The sequence below is a fragment of the Mirounga angustirostris genome, unplaced genomic scaffold (genome assembly GCF_029215605.1).
Source record: "Mirounga angustirostris isolate CCGP_5_RB_7025 unplaced genomic scaffold, mMirAng1.0.hap1 SCAF_4, whole genome shotgun sequence".
Classification (NCBI taxonomy): Eukaryota; Metazoa; Chordata; class Mammalia; order Carnivora; family Phocidae; genus Mirounga; species Mirounga angustirostris.
The window spans coordinates 35274418-35299147 of NW_026991712.1; the positions used below are offsets into that span (position 1 = coordinate 35274418).

General features: G+C 40.6%; 1 protein-coding gene across 1 annotated transcript in view; it reads right to left on the minus strand.

Annotated features, from left to right (window-relative positions):
- GRHL2 (grainyhead like transcription factor 2) overlaps positions 1–24730 on the minus strand; it is a 156832-nt gene that overhangs the window by 21023 nt on the left and 111079 nt on the right. The window contains exons 9-12 of the mRNA XM_045899198.2: positions 21264–21422; positions 15225–15312; positions 14621–14760; positions 10034–10065 (exon numbers count right to left, since the gene is read on the minus strand). Coding sequence (XP_045755154.1) covers positions 10034–10065; positions 14621–14760; positions 15225–15312; positions 21264–21422 — 419 coding nt within the window. The remainder of the gene's footprint in view (positions 1–10033; positions 10066–14620; positions 14761–15224; positions 15313–21263; positions 21423–24730) is intronic.

Genomic DNA, 24730 nt, shown 5'->3' on the forward strand with positions numbered 1-24730 from the left:
CTCAACTGCCCTGAGCCTCAGATTCCTTGTCTTTAAAAGAAAGCTGTTGAAAGAATTAAATAAATTTGACAAATGTAAACCACTCACACAGCGGCTGGATATACCGTAAGTGCTACCGAAGTGTTAGAGAAGATGATGACAGTGACGATAAAGGTGGAGAGATCAGAGAAAGAGAGATACGGAGAAGAATAAATTTGGCACAGAGCTTGAAAGACGCCAAAGTTTCCATATACCCTCAGAGAGCAAAGAGTCTGCTTTGGTGCAATTTAAGGACCCACGTTGGAAAAGCTTCCTGCATGGGAGGTGGACATTACATCAATGCCAAGCTTCCAAGGTAATACAAAACCCTGCTTCAAAGACAATTCTTCATTGGCATCACTGTCATTATGAAGCTATGTGTCAGTTCTCAAGTCAAGTTAGTGGTGGGGTCCAGTGGTACAAAGAGCATAAGGTACAAAGCTTTGGACGATCCAGAAAGTATTTCTATTAATTCTAATAGTTTAAATTATTAAACCAACAATGCTTTAAGTTATCATCTCATATGTTAAGTGCTCCAAAAAGGTCTATCAATTTTTTAAAAAGACTTCACATTTTACAAAGTACTTTTCATCTTGGTCAGTTAGGTCTCAGGAACACCATGTGAGCCAGCCAGGGCTAATCTTATCCTTATATTAGTGAAAACCAAACTCAGGCTCAATGTGTGTAAGGGTAGGATGATGTGGCTAACAAGTAAAACAGGCTGTTAAGAGAACGCAGCTTTGAAGGACAAACTCATGATAAAGATACCTAATAAATCTGAGATGATGATGTGAAGGTATGAGAAATGATAGTAAGAGTCAGCATTCTCTTTTATTCCCAAGTCAAACTGTGAAAACAACTAGAGGGAAAACTCAAAACTCAAGTCCCAGTTCACGGTGGTAATAAGTTGTTAGGGCACTGTGACAACTTCACTACCTTATCATAAAAGCAGCTCATGTTATTCCATTGTGTCTTGGAAATGGGGTGACAATGACCTCAGGAGCAGAAGATTAAAAATGAATTCATACAACTGCCAGTGACCGGTAGGTTAATAATAGGTAAATAGCCTGAAATATCACCAGACATGCTCTCATGCTGTGTGAGGGTTCCTAAACTAGTGATTTTCTTTTTCTCATCAAGCAACATTTATTTATATTCTTACAGTCCTGCTGACTTTTGATAGCACCCCATTCTGAGTCATGACAAACGCTGCCATTAAAATAACATCTTGGATAAACCACACGTCTCTGGGGAGTTCAAAATGCCTTTTCACACTTTCAAATCTATAAACCCAGCAGGAGTCAATAAGTTTGTGTGGTCTGGATTCAAATGTTTCATTTATTTTCAAAGCAAAGCAAGAAAAGAGGAGCAGGTATGACAGATCCATTTGATAGATGAAAAGAACACAAACGTCAGGTCTCCTAATGTCCTGTCCAATTATACTGCACTGTACCACTGAAGGACTGTATAACTAGGAGAAGGCACTTTCTCTGATGCCAATCTCAATCTCACTGGCAAATGTGTGGCTAATAAATGGCGTGACTCCGGGTTCAGCAGCATTTCAAGCCATTGCCTTGTGGGGTCAATGTCAGGGAAAGAGAGTCTCTGAGGTATGAACCAAGAACTGCTAAGTCTCATCAGAAAAACCATTTGTGAAGGTGTTCAGGTCTGAAGCCTGGGTCTCCGGCCATACCCGCCAGGCTGAGCTGCACTAGCCATTTGCGCCTAGTGAGGAGGCACCGAAATAAAGTACAGAAATGAGTCGCAGGCAGCATGGAGACATAGTTTGTCTATTTCACAGCTCTGCTTATGGTCTACATGCGCCAATTACCATGTATGCCCCCAAATAAATTGACCTTCCTCCCCTCCCCCCGCTAGCCTCAGAAAAGAGGAGGCTCCCTTATGTTCAAGTCCTTATAAGGTCTCTCACAGTATGGAGTAGGATCTCAATTAATTTCAGTAACAAATTACTCTATGGGTAACCATCCCAAAATGACTTTAATCAATGCTAATTTGGGGTACTGATAGAATTCATCTGGCAGAATTAGCAAAACAAACAAACAGAACCCACACATAGATTTAGTAATGATTACCATAGTTAAGCGCTCTAAAATGCAAGTAATAAATGACTAGGTTAGTAGGCCCCAGAAGGATCATTTGAAGAGGAAATACAGATATTTCTGTTCCTGATAAGATGTAGCTTGTGGCAAGCCAATGTTCTAGCCAAGAACAATGTGAAAACTATATAAAATTAAACAAACAGAAGACCTCTTGAAAGTAGTGGAGACTGCTGATGGGGCAGTCAGGGCTTGAGGAGCTGAGGTCTCAGGGAAGAGAATGCAGAGAGATGAGCTGGTAATCAGTGAGCCACTGTTCCCTCAGAGCATTTGCCAGTTCTTGTTTGGGAGCAGAAGGTGATAACCCCAGCTAAGGCACATATGCAAGGGGGGAAAAAATAAAGTCTGCACAGCTTTTGGCAATCTCACAGTGCTAGAAAAACAGAAGTTTTTGTTTGGGGCTGCAAAGGCATCTAGGACTTATGGAAAAACTTCCAGAGAGTAAGGAAACACAGAAAAGTGAACCAGACAATGCAGTACTCCTTCCTAGATACTTGCCAAGTCCCTAAACTGCATAGGACAAGAAACTAAGAAATTGAGCAGAAAGTCCTTGAAAATCATAGAGGAGGCCTTAGTAGTTTCCCCATGCTAGAGACAGAAATCACGTATCAGATCCCACCAAGGAAGAGGGCCCATAGAAAGTCCCTCAGAGCTACAGTCTAGGGGTTAGGATGAAGTAGTCTGAGGCTAATACAAATTGAAACTGAGCTTAGGGTCAGTTCTGCCCTGACTGGAGTACAGTGATCTGCATTCACTCAGGCCACACACCAGAGGATAGGGAAAACCTTCACAAGAGAAAAACATGGTCATCTAGATCTTCTGTAATTTTTACATACATTATTCATCATTCAACTAATGCTTATTAAATATACTAATAACAAGGACCAAGAGAAAAACAGACAATAGAAACAGGCCCACAGAAAACACACTTACAGCATATTATTGAGTTACCAATGTGAACTTAAAAATAACTGTTATTATTGTGTTCATGAATACAAATGACAAGACATATAGAGCTGGAGTCTATTAAAATAAATAAACCAATTAAGTGGAAACCCTAGAACTAAAAAGTACAATAACAGAAATTAAGAACTCAATAGATGAATTTAACAGAGTGGAAAGTTAGGTCAATAGAAAATATCCAGGCTGACACAGGGTGAGCAAAGAAGATGGACGTATCAGCAAAGCACATAAAAAACACAGGGACACAATAAAACATTCTAATACACATTTCAAATCTCAAAGGAGTGTAGAGAGGGAACAAGTAAGAAGCACTGTTTGAAGAGATAATAGCTGATATTGTTCCCAAACTGATGAAAGACATCAACCCACAGATTCAGTAAGTGCTATAAGATACCAAGCCAGAAAAAATAAAGAAAACCTACATGTAGGAACATATTAATAAAAACTCTGAAAAACTAAAAGAAAGAAGAACATTTTAAAGCAGCCCTCTCAAACAATAAGAAAGGGAAGGAGGGAGGGAGAGAGGGAGTGAGGGAAGGAAGGAAGGAAAGGAAGGAAGGCAGGAAGGCAGGAAGGCAGGAAGGAAGGAAGGAAGGAAGGAAGGGAGGGAGGAAGGAAGAAAGGAAGGAAGGAAGGACAATCACATTTGAAACAGCGACAATAAGGCAGATATGTGATTTCTCAACAGTAATGATGGAAACCAAAACTGAAAGAAAGTAATTGACAACCTGGAATTTGGTATCTAGCAAGAATATCCTATAAAAGTGACCGTGAAATAAAAACATTTATAATAAACAAACAATATGAGAGAATTCTTTGCCAAAAGTTCCATAGCAACAACAGCAACAAAAATATTAAACAGAGTTCTTCACTCAGCAGGAAAAACATCCCAAGGAAAAACACAGAAGTCGAGGAAGAAACGAAGAGCAGTGGAAAGAGTAAATATGGGTTAAATTTATAAAAGGAGTCTTTAGTTCCAATCTTCCAGTTTGCAAAATAGGAAACTAGTATACAAGTGAGAATAACTGGTACGAATGTAAGAAACTGATGAAAATATTTTAAATATTTTTTAAAACCTCCCTTGCTTATCCGATGCAGATTTCAGTATTACTGGGTGGGTTTTTTAATGCAATATCTAACAGTAAAAAATAAAAATATATCAATCAGAAAGGGGTTAGGCTTCTTAAGAACTGCATATGGATCTGCCATTATCATGAAATAAAAATTTTAATTAAAAACAATTGAAAATGGGAGGCAACATTGTGGCAGACACTTGTGTAACTATTTCTATGTTATGAGAATCAGTATCCGTGGCTTGGGATAAAATTTCCAAGGACAGACTTGAAGATAAGGATTTAAGTGCTGTATGTCCACTCTCACAGTAGTGGGAAAGAATAACCCTGATAAACAGTGTGAGAGGACATAAAACATAATTTTAGTGATAAGAAAGATGTCAAAGATGAATTGTAAAGAATTTGAAGAAAGTGTAAATGTAACAGACATTTCTGAATTATGTTAATTAACAAAGCAAGTATCAGTAAATCATTGATTCTTTTGGCGATATCCATAATGGTTTAACTATTCAAACTGGCCCCAAAGCTTTATGTTTTCAGCTCCTCCTTGGGAAATTGGGGAAGTGGTCCTTTATTTTTAACCACCTTATATTTATGTTTTTGTGGTAAAACAGAGCCCATCATACCTTGCTATGATTTCATAGTTTGCTTAGCATCCCTGAGAATCTTATCAAAGAAAAGTATCTGGAGCTCTGTAAAGTGCTCCTTTGAAAGAAGTAGTGCAGAATTCTAGAAGATATTTATTTTGTGCTGATGAACACAGGGTGATGACTTTTTAGATTTAGTATCATGTTGATTAAATGCACTCACTGGTGACTGGTTAGTAATCTCTAACTTCTCCAGAGGGTATTGAATTTGAGCCAAAGTGTTGGCTTCCATGGTAGATGAGCACCAGAACTGGCTCTTTTCCTCAGCAACACTGTAACCAAGCTCATGGTTCGGTCTGGCAACACCTATGGGACTCTCCCTCCTGCAAGAGGAATGGGAGGGCCCTCTGCTGGCGTCACTCAGCATGACGAGTGAAGTCACTCTGGGGAGCTGTCTCTCTGAGCTGGTATGGGACCAATCCACAGGGTTGCCCTGCCCAACCTTTACCTTATCCTGGCTTTTGTTTTCCTAAAGTTTCAGCTTTTGAGGAAATAATACAATGCGGCCCCAAGGCGGTGTGCCTTTGAGAAGAAGCAAGGGGATAAGAGAAATTTTTGGAGAGGATTGTGGTCTGAGGATCCCCGGCAGCACCATGGTGATGGCAGATTCTTGGAGGGATACCACTGTCCTCCACACACAGGACTGCCGAACTTGCCAAGGATCCCTGTGCCCCAAATGCAGTGTGAAAGCTACAGAGCTGCTGAACTTGAAGGGACCTCACTGCAGGCTGGAATGGGGGCACCACCATGGGGTGACCGTGGACAAGAGATTAAGGCAAGAAGGGTTTTCTAGGAACTAGAGGTCAGATGGGGATGGAGACCAGATCCCCTGAAGTAATGGAACAGAATAGCATTTCCCACCATATGTGACATCTGCATAGCAACTTACATATGATTTCAAGGAGTTTAAAGCCCTTCCTTCTTCCCCATAAAAGCCATTCATGAGGGATGCCTGGGTGGCTCAGTCGGTTAAGCGTCTGCCTTCGGCTCAGGTCATGATCCCAGGGTCCTGGGATCGAGTCCCGCATCGGGCTCCCTGCTCTGCGGGGAGCCTGCTTCTCCCTCTGCCTCTGCCTCTCTCTCTGTCTCTCATGAATAAATAAATAAAATCTTTAAAAAAAAAAAAAAAAGCCATTCATGAATCCCTTGTTAAGGGCCCATATTCCACAGAAAATTCTTCCTGTCTGGCTTGTTCTTTCCATCCTTCTTCCTCTCCCTCTCTTCCATTTCTCAATTAAGTATCATTTACTGAAGGACAGTAAAGGAACCTTAACGACAATAATTACAGCTATGATTTTTTTTTTTGAAAGCACCTTCCACATGCCAGGACATTTGGCATACTAATGCTTATAACTCTATCAGGTAGGTATTATTATTTGCTATTTTTAAATGAGACTCCAAAAAGTTGCTATAAAGTTACAGAGCTTGTAAAGGCCTGATTCAAATCATGGCGCCTGGCTCGAAAGCAGTAGTTCTCCAACACTGCTGAGCTTTAGAATCACCTGGGGACTTGAAAAAGGTCTCCGTACCTACACTGCCTCCCATGCCAATTAAATCAAAAGCCATGGGGGTGCTACCTGTATGTGAGTTATTTTTCAATTCCCCAGGTGATTCCAAATTGCAGCAAGAGGCCTGCTGCTGAGAAGGGGCGTCCAAAGCCTCTGTATCTAACTTGGATCCCCTGCCTATGAAACAAACCTGCGCGGGTCTGTCGATGCCCAAACTCAGCACCCGAAGTCACCCCCAATACTCACTTTATCATCAAAGAGGCAGGAGCAAACAGGTGTTCCCCTTTTTGTTCCGTTTAGGCACTTGGCTGATGATGGCTCCCCATCCCACCTCATCTGCATTTCCTCTACTTTCCCTCCGGAATCACACTCGGGTTGGCCGGCACTTGAGGCCAGCAGGCTGTACTTGTGAACAAGTCTGTGTCCGACCACCACGTTGGCCTCGGAGTTGCGGGCGGAGGCAGTGGAGTGCCTCTGCTGCGCCTCCTCCGGCTGCTGGTTCAGTGAATGCTGCTCTCCGGCGCTTAACCAGATGCTTTCCTACTAACTGATTCTGCCTGGCAGGGAGTGACGAACTGGCCAGAGACAGTCCTGATGGAGGCCATGTGAACGCCAAGGAAGGCGGCACACCCCTCAGGACTCTGCCCTGACCCCCTCAGCCAGGTACACTCCTCCGGGCTTGTCACAATCTGGGTCCCGCACTCAGAGGCTGAGCCAAGGATGTGCCTTTGTCAAGGCCGGAAAGCTATCACGACGGGGGCCCGTCTCTGCCGCACTGGCAGCCACAGATCAAGAGTGAAGAGAGTGAGGTGCCAGGGCACGATGGCTAAAGTGGGATGTGGGGAGTGCCGCTAGGCCGGGCTCCGATCCTGTCGCTATCACCACCAGCCGTGTGACTTAGAACACTGTCCCGTCCAACGTTCCACTGCTCTTTATAAAGTGGATGCAATTACAGCATCTTCCCCATGGGGATTTTGGGAGAATTCAACACAACACAGAAAGCCTACCTAGTCCCGTGCCTAGCCAAGATATCCAGTGAATGCTAATTATTACTTTCACACATAACAATAGCCAAGTACCAACTGTGTATTAACACCGAGGCTCCAAGGCCATCCACGTGCTCAACTGAAGTTGAATTAGATGTAGGAGAGACAGAGACTCAGGCCTCGGGCCTCACGATTATGCAAGAACAGAGGGTAATTCTTACAGAGAGGCCAAGCCACACGAGTTAGAAATAGGTCACCTGGCCACCTAAACGTTGCCAGCTTGCTAGGAAGGACAGTGTAGGCTGAGGTTGGTTGCCAAGGGAGGTCTGCACATGAAGCAGCACTCGGGTCTCAGGCACTTCTCCCTTATGAGGCTAACTTCTCCCAGAGAAGGGAAGAGTAGAATGTTAGTGCTACATTTGACCTCGAAGATCACCTTATCCAAAATCCTCATTTTACAGCTGAGGAAACCGAAGGCCAGAGGTCAAGGAGCCAGCCCAAGGCCTCCCACTGGTAAGCAATGGCCTTGGGGCAGAACATGGGCTTCCTAAGCTCAGAGTCCCTGTTCTTCCCGTGACGCCACACGGTCCCTGGCAAAATATGTGAGTAACAGATTAGAATCGATAGTGCTAATCTTTCTGCTCCTTCCAGCCACTGGGAATCTATTACCTATGTGCCAACATAAAAAGAACAATCTAATTAGGTATTTAGAAAACTCAGAACTCTGAATTTAGAGGTCAGATCCTGGACAAGGTTCTGCACCTAATTCTCTACCCTTAGACCAGAGGGTGGCACACTTTTTCTTATGTAAAGGGTCAGATTAGTAAATATTTAGGCTTTCCAGCCTACACGGGTCTCTGTTTTAACTACTCAGCTCTGCTCCTGGGGCAGGAAGGCAGCCACAGACAAGACATAAGGGAATTAACATGTCTGTGTTCCAATTAAACTTTATGGACACTTGAATCTCATTTAATTTTCACTTGTCACACAATATTATTCTTCTTTTGGATTTTTCTTTTTTTTTTGACCATTTAAAAATGTTTAGAGACAGGGGCGCCTGGGTGGCTCAACTGGTTAAGCGTCCAACTCTTGATCTCAGCTCAGGTCTTGATCTCAGGGTCATGAATTCAAGCCCTGCATTGGGCTCCACGCTAGGCATGGAGCCTACTTTAAAAAGAAAAAAAAAAACAAAAACGTTTATGGACTGTTCAAAGACAGGTGATGGGTTGACTTGGCCCTCTGGCTGTAGTTTACCAAACTCTGCTCTAGGAAATGAACTCAGCAATATCTGCTCCACTTACTTCACCTTGAAATGTTTTATAAATAAATATATTAATTGCATAAGCACAGGGAAGCCCCAGTTTGACTATAGTCTGAAAAAAACTATCTAGAGATTTTAGTTATACAGATATAATGCAAACCAAGATTTTAGTGGTATATATGTAACGTAACATAGATATTGAAAAATGAGGGGTGCCTGGGTGGCTCAGTTGGTTAAGCGTCCGCCTTCGGCTCAGGTCATGATCTCAGGGTCCTGGGATCAAGCCCCACATCGGGCTCCCTGCTCAGCAGGGAGTCTGCTTCTCCCTCTCCCTCTACCCCTCTCCCCTGCTTGTGTGTGCTCTCTCTCTCTCTCATGCACAAGCTCTCTCTCAAAAATAAATAAAATCTTAAAAAAAAAAAAAGAAAAGAAAAGAAAAATGAATGTAGTTCTACATTGCTTTAAGAGAAAAAAGGGTCCAGGTCACAAGAAGAAATTATCCCAATATAATCTCCAGCTCATATGGTTGAGAACAGATATTTATTTCTGAGAGCCAATTCTAGGGAAACAAACTATTAAAAATTTGGTGGTATCCCCTGGAGTGGAGATACTGAAAGGTAAAACTGTGTTTGAATGAGGAGGAATGGATGGGGCTTATCTAAAGAGCAGAACTAGAGCCAGTGGGTGAAAGTCAAAAGAAGGTAGACATCAATTCAATAAGCTAACTTTCTGAGAGCTGCAACTGTCCAATGGTGTCATGAGTTAGCTTACATACAGTGAGAGTGTTCAAGTAGAAGCTGCCTGACTACCTATCAAACATGTGGTGTACTGTTAAACTGCTTAAAAGAGAGAGTCAGCTAAATGACCTTGAAGATTCCTTTTCGTCTCTAAAATTCCAGGAGTGCATAAAATGAGTAAATGCACAGAAAGCACCATGCAGAAACTTGATGTGCAAGACACTTGGGAGCCAACCCTCTCTTACCTACAATCCCAAGGACAGTGACTAGGTTCTCAGCCTCCCTAGCTTCGTTCTCACCAGCCTCACCACTAGCCTTGGGCCCATGTCCCAGAGTGAGGGCTTCGAGAGGGCCACATGGGTGACCCGAGCACTACCAACTAAGCAGGGCAGGCTGTCTCCCTGGCTCCCACCTCAAGCTCACCTTGACCCTGTGCTGGGGCCAGAGATTTCAGTCGCTGGATTATTGGTGAAAAGGTAGACTCTTGAAGCGATGTGTCACTTAGAAAAATAGCTAGTTATTCAAAGGCAGATCACAGAAAGGAGAGAGATAACGAAGGGGAGGAAGGAGAACAGCATTTCCCCAGACTTCCTCTCAGACAGCCCCAGAGTCCAGCCTTTCTCATTTCTCGGCTCTAAGTCCATGGTTATCCTGTGCTCCAACAGCCATTTCTACTGACATGAACTGACTTGGGATGTAAAGAGAAAGAACCGAGTGTCTTACCCTTCTCGTTCATCATCCGTGTTGTAATACACCTGTGGGACAAAACAACAGGCTTACTGCAGGTTAGACCAAGAAATGGAAATAGATTACGTGATGCACTGACTTTCCTAGGCTCTTACACTGCCTTAAAGAAGACAAGAGGCAGATCTGTTTAATGATGCTGTGTGTGTGTGTCCAAGGAAATACAAATCTTACATCATATTCTTCCTAGGGTTAATTCTTGGATTTTAAGGAAGTAAAATTGGAAATCTGATTATTTCCAGCTCAAGTCATTCTGATCAGATTACCTACTAAACCAGCTCTTGCCTTGACATTAAAGAAATATTTTAGCAGGACCTACAAATCATTGTTTAGAAAGGCTCTGGAGCAAGGCGTGTGAGTATCCAATCCCATCGGGTCCACAGGTGAGCTGACCACAGATAATGTGCTCTGGCGAAGGGAGGGGAGCAAGAGAGTCCCAAGGCAGTGCAGCAGCGACCCCAGGCCCCTGTCTGTTCCCCGAAAGGGCCTGGGTTATTCCGGCATCCCACAACCACAAACATTTAGAGTCGACTGTCTTCAGGCTGGGAAAAGGTCATGCAGCTCTAGGAGGTGCTCCAGGCCAGAAGACCTCTGAGAACAGATTTCTTTAGGTGGTCAGCATGGTGGCAAGCAGAATCAGATTTAATGAAATTATGAAGCATCCCTATTATTTTATGAAACTACAGAAATCCATAGAGGATCTTATATGCATGTAGGTCCTCTTGACCCAATTATTTCTAAAAATTAATTGCAGGCCTTTCTTGAGCTTTATCCATGTGCTTCGGGACCATTTTTATTTGGGTGAAGGACAAGACCCAAGTTAGCATCAGACATTTACATTTTAACTTCAACAGTCACTTCTGGTGCTAGTGTACTTCGTCACTGTCCCTGCCCCAGTTGCCTAGAAGAAAAGCTCTGCCTAGACTGACACCCTCCTTACAAACCTTCTCAAAGGCTCCTGGCAGTGCCTGGGATGCTGCCACACCCAGACTTCACGGTATAACAGAGCTGGTTCCCGGGGACTCTTTGGGCGTCAGCCATTCTAGTCATAAGCAAAATTTCCACAGGGAACTTATCCTCTTAAAACTTCTTATGTCTACTGTTGTATACTTCGTTTCTTTTTAACAGAAAACAGCACAGGCAAGATGTTTTCTTCCACCATATCCCAGGTTTCAATGTGGCACTGGAGCATCCACCACGGCGATATTCTAGAAGTGGGACTATTTAGGTGCATATGGAGTGACCCACATAAGTGAGGGAGCCTGGGCCATAGCAGTGGCCACAGAACTGGATTTTTGGGAAAAAGTTCCTGATGTTGGCCTGTTTTTTGCTAGCTTCTTTAAATGTGGCATAATGCATCTGCCCTGTCTGACTATATGACAGGGTCACGGAGGGCTCTCTGCAAAGTTGACTGGTGACCCCAAAATGAAGCAGCCTTCTCTTAAGTGTTTTCCTGCCCTCCTAAATGGCCTCTACTACACTGTCCCTAGCCCTGTCCTTGCACTGGTCACTTCTCTCACAATGACCCACTGTTTCTTCCTTGTTGGCTGTAGGTCTTATTGCATGGATTTAATGTTTAGAGAGTATTTCTCAAACTTTATAGAGTGCATAAAAAATATGGAACCCTCTTCAGAGATTCCGATTTAAAAGACTTGGAATGGAACTTGGGAACCTGAATTCTTTGGGGGAAGGCAGTTTACAAACCACAATGGGGAAGACAGCTTCGAGGGTATGAGGGAAGAGCAAAGTCCTCCTTGGGTTCAGGTGCCTTGAGGCAGTCTGATCAGAAAGATGATGCCTCTGTATCTCACAATTTCTCCCAAGATCCCCTATCACTTGTTTTTAAAGGCATTCCAGAGAAAAGCCCCAGTGACTATCTGGGATTTGATGTGAAGAGAAGGAGACTAAGATCTCCATAGTGCCTGCACATTGGGTTCATTCCCTCATATTAGTTTTTGATAATTGTCTGATGAATCCACATGTGAATCAGTAACAGAGGCGGAGGGAACATGTGGGCTGTCAGTGAAAATACCCACTCCCCAGCCCATGTTCTTGGGTGACTAGGAATCACTGTGCCATAGCTCCTGAGCCCTCAACGTGACTGGGGGTCTCTCACTGACCCTGAGAGCCGGAAGGCTGCTCCCTCTCCAGCTGCACAGAGCTTTGATGTAGCTGATTTTGACAAGGCTTGTGTCTGCTGTGGTCACTGAGCTGCGCACCATCACCTGCCTTTCCCCCTCCCCGGGGCCCCATTTATGGTACAACTAGCCCACATTTTGACCCGCCACGGCTGGATCCTGTTTCGCATGTCAAAATCAGCCACCTCCCCACACCCACTTCTAATATCATGGCACTGCCGGCTTCCCTCCTGCCTCTGGACCCATCTCCCTGCTTTCTAGCTCTTCCAAAAAAAGGCAGACTCTAAGTCCCAGCTAGCCACACTGTAGGCGCTCCTGCGCTTGGGCCAAGTAAGTTGATCAACCATAGAATATTCACACACTGTTCCAGAGCACAGCTGACTGTGTTCCTTTGTTGCCCAGAGCTTAGGCAGGCTCCCTCCCTCACTGACCCCCCTAACTTTGACTCCAAGGCCACAGGGGAAGCCTGAGGGCTCTGCAAGGGTGGCCCCAGATTGCAGAACTTAACTTCGCCAATGACCTAGGGGCGCTGACTGAGCTGCTTTGCAACTGCTAAAGACTGTACAGGCTATATTTCCCTTGTGATTCGGCCACAGGCTAGGAACCCAGTTCCAACATGGAGAGGCCAAGTGAGGCCAGAAGACTCACAGACTTGGTCACTTTTCCTCTGAAGATTCATTTACAGCTTTGTATATTTCAGGGAAATGTTGCCAAGAGAACAGGTCAGGCTGTCAGCTTTGACACAGAGCTGAAGCCAGAATCATGACGGTAAACAGAACAATTTAACTCAATTATCCCTTCTTCTGGAAAGTATGGATACCCAGCTTCATAAAATCCTATGGGGCTAAGACTGTAAATAAACAAATCACCATACTCTTGGGAATTAAAAAAATAAATAAAATGAGGTGCTGGCACTCATAGTTTGATAAATCTTCTTTCCCCTTTGTGACCTTTTTCCTATCGAACAAGTAAAACAAGATGGGATTGTTAAATTAGTTTTTAGTGGAAGGCACTCTAAGAAAAAACTATACTATTTTGTTACCATGTTCTGTCATGAGCAACAACAAAGAAACCCTGCCTGTATAACTGTTTGTCTCAGACCTATAATGAAACAACACGGGGAGGGACAGTATATTCTTCAGAAGGAGCAAGTAGAGCCAATAACGATTTCCCCTCCTGACTAAGGTCAATTCCACTGAATGTCTGAACACTTAGAATGGGAGAAAAACTATGCCTCTGTTTCTCAAAACAAACTTTTCCTCAGAGGATTTTGAGTTTAAAAGAAAACTAACCCATACAAGTTTCACTAAAACCCAACTGATTTAGTGAAAGACAAATCTGGCTAATGCTAGGGAAGTACATTTTTTTTCCTACTCTATTTTAATTTATCACAAAAATAAATAATACTAAAAATATTAAAGAAAGAAAAAATCATCCATCATTTAATCCTACACATCAAGTGTTACAATTTTTGTTACCTTCAAGTTCAGGTATATATCTAGAATCACAGTACAGACACAAATGGGTATTCTAATTTTTTCTTGCACTGAACATTATCATAACTAGTTCCTATGTTGCTACATAATTTTCATAATTATAATTTTAGTGACCACCTAATATTTCATCAACTTGAGCTACCATAATGAGTTAATTATTTGGGTATTTATGTTATTTTAATTTTAGCTCTTTAATTTCGCTTGTAGATGTAACTAGAACACAGGAATTACTTTTAAAAAGGCTTGTCTACAATCTCATTTTTCTTTTGGTGTGGAATAATTTACATATTCAATGGGAACTGTTAACTTACTAGGGGGAAAAACTGTTGATATGGTTTTATGTAATCAAAAAGTTTTCCTCTTGGGCAACTTTCTGAAGTTATAGGTGCAGTTCAATTTCCCACCATTAGATGGAGCTCTATTGCACCAGGTTGATCCCACATGACCAAACCAGCAACACAAAAATTCTCTGGGTTGGGGCGCCTGGGTGGCTCAGATGGTTAAGCATCTGCCTTCGGCTCAGGTCATGATCCCAGGGTCCTGGGATCGAGTTCCGCATCGGGCTCCCTGCTCAGCGGGGGGTCTGCTTCTTCCTCTGTTTCTCTCTGTCTCTCATGAATAAATAAATAAAATCTTTAAAAAAAAAAAAATTCTCTGGGTCATCAGCCTCCTTACTTTCTTCCTCTTTCATTGCTTTGTCAACACTTCACTACTACCAGCTCACTCTCTTCTTCCCCTTACTAAGTCAGTTTCCTCTCCTGAGACACTCCTTTCTATAAAAATCCGTTTTGTTATGGAATGACTGGCTTTCCGAGGAATGCATGGAGTGCAGAGGTTATTTTCAAGGTCAACACTGCCTGATGTGATTCTGTCTTAAAGCTCCACCGGCCCCGGGGAGGGATGGCAGGTGGATGTTAGAAGGTAGGTCCTACCTGTCCCGTCCTCTGCAGGTTTGCAAAGTGAACATCAGGTATGAAGAGGACCGGCTGTGAGTGCAGGTCAGGCATCGTTTTGAAGTAGGTGATGTCACTCTTCTTCTGTAAAGGTATCGCCGCCAACTTCCCATCAGAGGCTGGATGTGAGAGGGTTATGCATGACTAAGAACTCTCAGCTGTGAGCCCTAGTCTGAGTTCCCTGTTTTCTCCTCTGAAGCTTTCCAAAAGCCACAGATGTGAACACACTTTACAATCGCCCCCTCTCCCACTGCCAAACCAACAGAAAGAGCGTGAACTTCGGGTGAGCACTCTTGAGGTGAAGCCCCTCGTGCACTCCCGTCCCTCTCTGCACCCTAGATTCCTTGTCTGGAGGAGGAAGATGTTGGTCTCCATGATATTACAGTCCCTCCCAGCACAAGGAATCTGTGATCATGTGATTCCACTTGCTTTTCACCGAGACAATTCACCCAGTCTTCGAGGCTAGGGAAAAGCAAGCCACCCCCTCACATATCCATAGTTTCACCCACCATCCACTTCTTTCCACCTGTTCCCCTAGTGGGCGTGGCCTGGCCAGAGCCCACCCCTCCTTAGCAACACTCACAGTTGTTGCAGGGGGTTTGGGAGGCCTGGCCTTTCCCCTTCTTCCTGTTCTGCTTCCTCTCTTCGTCTCGGATTTTCCTTTCTGCTCCCTACCAGGGAAAAACAAACAATGCCAGCTATGTTACCAGAGCATGCAAAAACAGTGTCCACATACGAGTCTCTAGGATAAGAAACAAACCAGGGGTAAAGAGAGAGCAGGCAGCCCCATTTCTGTGCCTCTAGGGAGGTCAGGCCTCGGTTCTGAAGGCTGAGACAGATCCTTAGTCTGTACTACATTTCAACCTCCGAGTGATCCCACTTCTTCCAGATTTCCCCCTTTTTTTGAAATCCTGCCTATTTATACAACTTCAATTTTGAATCCACACAGAAAGACCAGGCCCAGGTTCCTATCCCAGTGAGGCCGGTTAAGTAACTTTAGTGATTATAATAAAATGTCATTAAGATAAAGCACTGGCCTGTTAACATCATTCCTAGGCACCGAGAGAGCATTAAAGTTGAATTTGAATTCCCTATAAAACTTTTCCTTTGCTCGATGTCATGGAACTTTCAAAAATCATTACAGTAGTGGAAATGAGGGGGGGCCTAAGGAAACTACAAAAGATGTATGATCACTTTGCACATACAAGTATGATTTTGGTTTTCGTTTTAATGTGTTCATAAGTGCTTGGAGATGGTACTTGTTCAACCAAATAGAAAAAAGTTTGGTCTATTCACTTCCTTTTTGCTCCTCTGTTCCTGGTAATCTGACTTTTTCATTGGCTTCTCTTGCCAAATCACACTCTACTTAACCAATTGACCATCACCTTGTATCTCTTTCTTTCTTGGCCTTCAAGGATTCCCTGATTATTATTATCATTATTATTGTCACTTTTCTGTGTCCGCTTTGCCAACTCATTTTCCTCTTCCCAACCCCCAAATACATATGTTCCAATGGTTTTCCTTTCCTTTCTCTCTCTCCATTCTTGCTGCAAAGAATTCACCTGCACCCTTATTTCCATGATGTTCTAGACAGGTGACATCCAGACAGACACCTCAGACTAGACTCCTGCCCTAGATTTCAGATACACATTTACAGTTCCTGCCCTTTGTGACAGTATACGTAAGGAGTGGTGAAGCACACACTGGCTGGCAACCTCTAATTAAAAATTGCCCCTAACTCATCACACAAAAAAGAGAGATTTTAAAAATATAAAAATTTAATCCTGTTATGCAAAAAAAAATCCATTAATAGGCAAAGGACAAAATCGTGAAAATATTTGCAACAAAATATCATAAGGTACTAAATCCTTAATATAAATGATTCAAATTTAAAAGACAACTAATGCACCAATTTAAAAAATGGACAAGAGTCATGAAATAGGCACTTTACAGGAAAAGACTTACAAAGCTTTGAATCAAAACACTGAAATACATGTTTTGTTTATTAAATTGGCTTTAAAAAAAAAAAAAGCAGACTCCCAATTCTGGCCAAAGTAAATGTACAACACAAGAGATATGGAGATTTGTGGGCAATGAAGGCATCAAAAGGAGATAGCATTAGAGCTAATTCTTGAAAAATGAGTAATTATAGCTAATATTTACATAGCACTTACTCTGTGCCAGGTGAGTTCTAAGAGCTTTACATAGATAAGATCTGAACAGATTTAATAGTTTAACCAGATATTTTAAATATGTTTTTATGTCAAAAAACTTCTTACTACCCAAAGGGAGTAATTATTTTATAGTGCTTCACTTATAAGTTTTGAACTGTCATGGATATATATATAAACCATGGAAATTCAGAGCAAGAGGGAGATAAAATATAGAAATATACCCTTTGGAAGTTTCTTCATGATATATTAAGGTTTTGCAGAGGTTTTGTATCTAGATAACATATAATATTTTGAGAAAATAAAGTGTTAAATGTACAGACATTGCCTTGTTGAAATTGATGTGAGATATAAGCAAAAGTCTCCTATTATTCATTTTTTGTTGGGTCCATAAAACATCTTTCTATGTACCTGGAGTTCTGTACAACATATTGTTTAATATAAATAAAAACGTAAAACTTTTTCTATCTATATAAATTACAACTCACTGAAGATATACGCTAAGGTTTGTCAAGCAGTTTTATTTCTAAAACTGTCAAGCAGTTTTTATTTCAGGTTAAACTATTAATTAATTTATTTCTAAATTGGTGCCTTATTTTGTATTATTACTTTGAGGAAAAAGCCTGCAATTAATTTGTTTCAAGACTTATATATGTTCAGTGTCAATTTTGGGGCAATAAAGTCTGCTTATTATTTTACAGGCATTCTCTGATATGCCAAACCAAATAGATTAACATAAAAGCTAGAGTGGCTCCCCACAGAGCCTAGTCTTGGTGCCATGTCTATATAAGAAATTTCCTGCCCAGAATGCTCAGATATCAGCATGACAAAACAAGTCTGGATAGTATCCAAACATTTCTAGGAGAACCACAGTTCCTATTTCTAAAATAAAGCTTTGACTTCATAATGCCCCAGGGAAGCTTAGATATATTTAATTAAGATGGAGAAAGCTTCCTTAAACATGACCTTCCATGAATTCCTTTACTTCCTTTGATTATTTGTGACCTAAGGCTTCTAAAAGATCTTCTTTCCACTCTTATCAAAGTGCAAAAAAGTCTAGCTCTTCCAGAACAGTATAATTTGCTACAAAGACCAAATTTATCATTTGAAAATAATTTCCCCTACCTAAATGTTCACTTTGGAGTGTTAGATTTAAAAAGTATGCCTGAAGATTTCCTGATTATATTGTGATCACTCTTGCCACCTCTTGAGAGGTGATGGCTATCTTTATTTGACACTTCAATAATTTCTCTTAAATTTATTTTAAGAGTGTGTCCATAACCAGTTGAAAGTTGGCCAAGGTACCGAGATGGTTTGCAGGGGTATCTTTAGCTTTTCATAATCTTCAATAGTCATCACCTCCAAATAGCCATCACTTTCCAAACAAGAATTAATAAAGAGAAAAAAACTATTATTAAAAAAAGAACATGGCTTTATTTCTCAAGTTTTGCTCAATATGTACTTACTATTTATACTACTATAATTCTTGTTTTTCAGGAAAGATAATGGAAGTAATTAAATATAGATATAAAGACACAGACATAAGTATTAACACAGGTAGATATATAGACAGATCCCAAATTTTTTTTAATGCAAAAACATGTATTTCCATAGTAGTATCATAATATCAAAAAAAATCAGAGTAAGTCTTTATTTGATTTTCACAGGTGTGTTAATTATAAATAAAGCTGGAGAACTACAAATAGTGCAGAACTCCATCTGTTTAAGATTCTTGATTGTGATTGGGAAACTTAATGATTTTAAAATGGAATAGCTCTTAGATCTTTTGCTTTAGAGGAGAATTCAAAATAATCATTTGCATTTATACATCCATTTGAAAAGTGGAAAAATTAAACTTTTTCTCTTTTTAATCTCCCAGGAGTAAGTTTTGCCTGGGTTTTGAAATAAGAGCTGCAAATATGGCAAATTACAGCACAACATTTTGTATCTAGCTTATTAGAAAACCGACTAGCAGTTAAGGTTAATACACCCTGCTTGAGATTTCTTCCTTATCCTTAGCATCAGGATAAGTAAACTAAAAACCAACCCCTGGAAACACCGTATAGCACTAGCTTCTTAGAGTCCTAGGGCATAGGTGAACAACAATGGAACACTCTCTCTATTCATCCTGCATTTTCCTTCTGTTTTGAGTTTTAGTATTTGTCATATCAACACTGTTGAAAAAAATAATTATATGAGCATCCCTTAAGGCCTCTCTTTCCCACATTCAATTCCAGCTGCAATGTAAAGGTAAATGGACTGCCCAGTCTCTATCTCATCCTTCCCTCTGTTTCTCCTTGCCCCTAATCCCACTCCCCACTTCCAAGAAAGAGATTCCTGGAGGGGGATTCTACAATCTCCCTTAAAGTATTTGGAATACAGTGAGGCAATTCAAATTATTTAAATGCTGTCCCATTTGTACTTTAGAATTTCCATGTTGTACATCATCTGAAAATGCTTTTTTAATGTTTAATATGCTGATTTAAAGAGATTAACTGATTTTTGTATGTTTTCTTTTGTTTTTAAAGGCTACCTTGGCTCTTTGTTGAGGTTTTGAATCATCAGTTGTCATTTTGGCTTTTTATGTGTACAGTTGTTTATCAATTCAAGGAGTATGGGTTTGGAATCAAACCCTATAGTATATTTGCATCCAGCTCCCCTACTTTTTTGCTGTGTGATTCTGGCAACTGACCCACTGTTTTCTCATTTACACAACAGCTGTGTCTATTGACTTAACTGGCCCCCATACTGGGGAGGCTACCTAATTGTCCCTGAGAGTGCTGTTGAAAGTCTGATGATAAAAGTTTCTTTACAAGTGGTTTTTTTATTCTCTTCTGTTCTATTCTATTCTATTCTATTCTATTCTATTCTATTCTATTCTATTTTACTTAGATGCCCAAAGAATATTTTTAAAGTTTCATAAGTTAACAACCAAGTATTGGTTATCCTGGGTTAATTTTCCCAAGTAAGTAGTAGGCTGTTTAAATCTACATATACTTATTTATATATATAGTTTATACTTTCAGTTTTCCTGATTTATCATTTCTCTTAAGGCATTCCCTGGTGTATTTATTCATTCTTGTTTTACATCTAATGTAGTCTTTACTTCTGAAATATTTTAATCTTTTATTTCTGAATTCTTTCTTGAATTCTATCATAATTCTTTTCAAAACAACTCACGAATTTTTCCATGTGAAAAATTATATTTATATTGATCTTCATGACTTCTATGATTTTCTTAATTTCATTTAGCTCATTTTGGAATAATAGGTTACAGGTATCATCTGTTTCATGGGCAGGTACCCATTGTCCCCAAGGAATTCAGGCTGTTCTTAATCTCTTTTTTCATGAGACACTGTATGGGATTCAACTGTTTTTCTTTTCTGATGGTTGTTTTTAAGTGAAATGAGTGGACCAAGATAGTTCTGCCGATTTCACGGTTCTCATGCTCTCTTTTCTGATGTGCTCACAAAGTGATTAAAAAAATAGTCTGTATTTCCTGAGATCTGTCTACTGTGTATCCTTTCTCCTCGTCCTTTTTATTGGGAACTTCTCTTTCCTTTGCCCCTTTTTTTGGAGGAGTGGAGGGAGTCCAATTCAACTTGGATTCTACTCCCAACAGCTTTTTCTTAGAGCCCAGTTTTGCCCTAGAAGGGAACTTTAATTTATAACTTTCCAGAGTTTTCAGAGCCCCAAACACTTCAATATTCCATCCCTTTGCATCTCCCAGCAATAGCAAACTGGAATCTAGAGGATCTGTACCCTCCCACCCTGGCTTCACATGCTGTCCTCAGATGGCACACTTCATTCTCTAGTGAGTACCTTGGGGCAATTTTTTAGGTTTCCTGTCCTTCGGTTATCAAGTAGCCCCATTGCTTTCCCTCATGATGCTGGTATCATACAGGTCTCAAAACTACTGGCTGTTTACTCCCACTCATATTTGGGATTTGTAAGGATCTCATGTCACATAACCACAGGATTTTAAGCTTTGCTATTCTACTTGCTCTATCATCTTATGGTGGGATTCAGAGAGATTAAAAAACTGTATCTCCTCCTGAGTGCATGTTTACTAATGAACTTATTTTATAGGTGCCATTTCTATTCCAAAAAGCTCTGGATGCGACCCCATTTAACCCATAAAATAATAAAGGTTATACTGATATGCTCTGGGACAGGCTTATACCCAGTAAAAACTTACCTACGTGAGTAGCACAGTGCAATGTCACTCAGCCATTAAATTAGTGGTAAAATGACTGACTAAAAAAAAAAAAAAATACAGTTGACTGATGACTCCCTAGATATCTAATAGGAATTGAAAATGAAAGGTTACAACTCCCAGTGTGCTTATAAGGTGATTAATTTGACACCACTAGACAAGAGAAGGTGATAAGGAGGAAATGTCATTAAAAGTAATATCTAATAACAAAGATACCTTTATGATCTTTACTCACTTTGTCGCAGAAGACCTTGATCTGGCAGTAAGCTCTATGAATGGGTTTATTGCTACGATTATTATAACTGTACGTATCAATCTGAATCATCAAAGGAAGTCCTTTCACCCCTTTCTGGGAGGAGAAATCTGTACTCAGGCAATTCACAGTGATGAAAATCTGAGGATGGGAGAAAGAAAGGAAAAAGTTCACAAGTCATCATAAAAAGGGTCTGTTAAAAAATGCATAAGCCTTAGACTTGGAATCAAAATACTACACAATCTTCTAAGGACAACTTAAGAATATTTGGGTACTCTGAAATAAGAACATGCTGAGCACATAAAACTTGATGTAATACATAATTTATAATTTAAATATATAAAAATTGTTTTCACATTAAATCTTGAAATAGACAATCAATACTTTCCTTCAAGTGTATCAGCAAAGTCTTACTTATTTTTCAAACATGCATAAATCAGATGTGTAAAACACTATCTCTGCAACATATTAAAGCTGTCACTTCTAACTATATCACTCTCTCATATCTCTGACCTGGGGTTAAAACAAAAACAAAAACAAAACTACATAGCATCTTCCCTTGCACACTACTGCATTGAAACAGTGATTTGTTTATATATCTGTTTTTCCTACCTGACTCTTAACTTTGAGATTTGAGACCATTTCTTATGTTTTTGTATTAGTGGTACCAAATGTAGTGTGCGGCAGAGAGCAGGCATTCAATAAATATGTAATGAATCAATTAGTGAGTTTATCCATAGAAAACCCCCTAGAGATTGGTAGTCAAAGGCCCTAAGTTTTATTTTTTACTTTTATTTTTTTTAAGTTTATTTAATATTTTTAGTAATCTCTACACCCAATGTGGGCTTGAACTGATGATCCCGAGATCAAGAATGGCATGCTCCTCCAACTGAGCCAGCCAGGTGCCCCCTAAAAGTCCTAAGCTTTAGTTCTAGCTCTAACATTAACAAGCTAAGAGACCTCAGACAAGTCACTTCTTGGCTTTGGTTTTCAACTTTTTCTTTAAATCATTTTAAAAATCCTTCCCTGAAGGGCAGAATGTAAATACTAATATACTTCCAGGTTACTGAAAAAGTAAAAGAAGAGCTAGTGAAGGTAAGACATAAAATAGGAGGGAGGAAATGTCATAAACTCACTGGCATTCTCATCTTAAAACAAGGGGCATCAAGAGATACAACAGAAATAACATGAATACAAAAAAAAAAAAATGGAAGCTCCAATAAATTACTAAAGATTATAGCATTGACCAACAGAAGAACTAAAAATAATAATTTGTCATAAAATGTTGGAAGGAATAAAAAGAGCATAAACGACTAAATTTATCCTTATTTTACATTGTGGGTGTATCATTTACAGTTGATTTACCATGGAATAAAGGAATGGGTGCAGCACCTATATTTACCTATATTTATGTGGTAAGTACATCAATATTTAGAAGTGGTCTCTGGGAAAAACCAAGCTTTTTTTTTCATTTATACCACATTTATTATTTTTGTTTAACATAAAACTTTAAATCACTCATTGTTCTTAAACGGTACAGTTATGTATTCTAAAAACCATTTCATTGATGCACTATGTGACCCAAGTTTGGTCCCACTGAAATTTTCATTCACTTTCAATCCTTGACCTTGTATGTCACAGCAATATCAAAAAGAACAGCCCTGCAAAAGCAAAGAGCTACGGGCATGAGCTACATTTTAAAGGCCATTCAAATCTTTGATTTTACTACCAGGACTGATCTAATTCATTTCAAGCTCTATTGCCTGTAGGCTTTTGATAACTTATACAAGCAGATATCTCATTTTTAGTGTTATATCTTCTATAAAGATCATTTTGAATTTTATTTTTGAACCTCTTACTGGATAATGAGAATCACCTCAGTAAAGCACCACATCAATAATAAGGCTAAGATGAAAGGTCTTAGTGACATGCTAGTTACGACAACCTTGTGCAATGTGCCACAGACCCTCTTTGCCAGCCACCATCTGAAAACAAGTGCCTAGAGATGATCTAACAATGGATACATTCACTTCATTCATTCTTTCTTTCTATTCATTTGCTTATTCATTCATCCTATAAACATCAACACAAGCCCACCGTGGGTCAAACACAACTATACACTGGGGACAGAGAAGAAAGCCAGACCCTTGCCTCACGGAGTGAGTGGGCAGTCCAAGAGGAAGACAGATGAGAATCCAGTAATAACCACCACAGGGTGGTCGAGGCTCTCCAGAGAGAGCTGTGTACAGAGGCAGTGAGAACACAGAACACAGCATCAAACCTGGAAGACGTGTGAAACAAAACCCTCGCAGACACCGTGATGAGACAATGGACTCCATAAATGCTTGTGAATTATTTCGGAATGACAGAGAAAAAGAATGACTAAAAATGCAAATGTCAAGTGATTCAGAGGAGCTGAGTGGTAAAGACCACTAAGAGCATGCCATGCCTGTTTCTCCTCCTGAACTTTCAGGGTAAAAGTAGACAGAAAATGCTGTTCTGCTGCTCCTGGAGATGCCCTAACTACAGAGAACATTCATGCACAACACCAATATTTTTAAATACCTACTATGTTCCTGAGATCGTGCTAGGTACTAGCTTGGATGCACTAGTTATGGTTCTATAATCACAGAAGTCAGAGGCTACATGGGGAGAAAGAGGCAATATGATGGTGCTCTAAAGATTACAATAACTTCATCAAATGCTGATCTATCTCTGGGTCAAACAAACAAATAAAAGCAACTTTCCTGGGAACACTTGACTCCTTTTATTGTTATTATTATTACTGATAATGGGGTTATCTTGGCTAGAATGTATAAAACACAACGTTATGTCAGCAAATCAGTGATCACTCTGGGGAGCTATGCAGTTGTCCATATTTTTGACCATGTATTTCATAGAGAAATCTTCCTGTAGTGACTGTAATCCATGCAGACTGTTTTTTTCCCCTCCCTCATAACACCTGCGTAGCACTACAGAAGCCAGAAGAGAACAGTGCAGGCTTATTTCCTAAGGTATTAGGACTCACAGTCAGGTCAGTGAGTTATCCATACCTCACACACAGTGGACCACACTCAGACAGGCAGGATGCAATATTCACTGTGGCCTTTGTCAGCTCCAATCACAACTAAGAGAGCTGGGTTGATGGAACGTATATATTTACAAGGGCCACTTGAGTAGGACAGATCCACCGGCTACGGACTACAAGAAATAGACTAAATCCTCTTCGGAGGAACTGAAACAGGCAGCCACTCAATAGCAAGGTCTTTAAAGGTCAAATGAGCTACAGTATACTAGATTCGACCTGGACACACTTAGACTAGGTTCTTTTAATAGAGGAAGATTCTTAGTAGAAGGTCCAATGGGCTCTCTTTGACTCATGGCATCTTGATTCTATAGAAAGTAAACACGAGAATCTGCCTTCTCTGCTACATTAAGTTAGCAGCTCC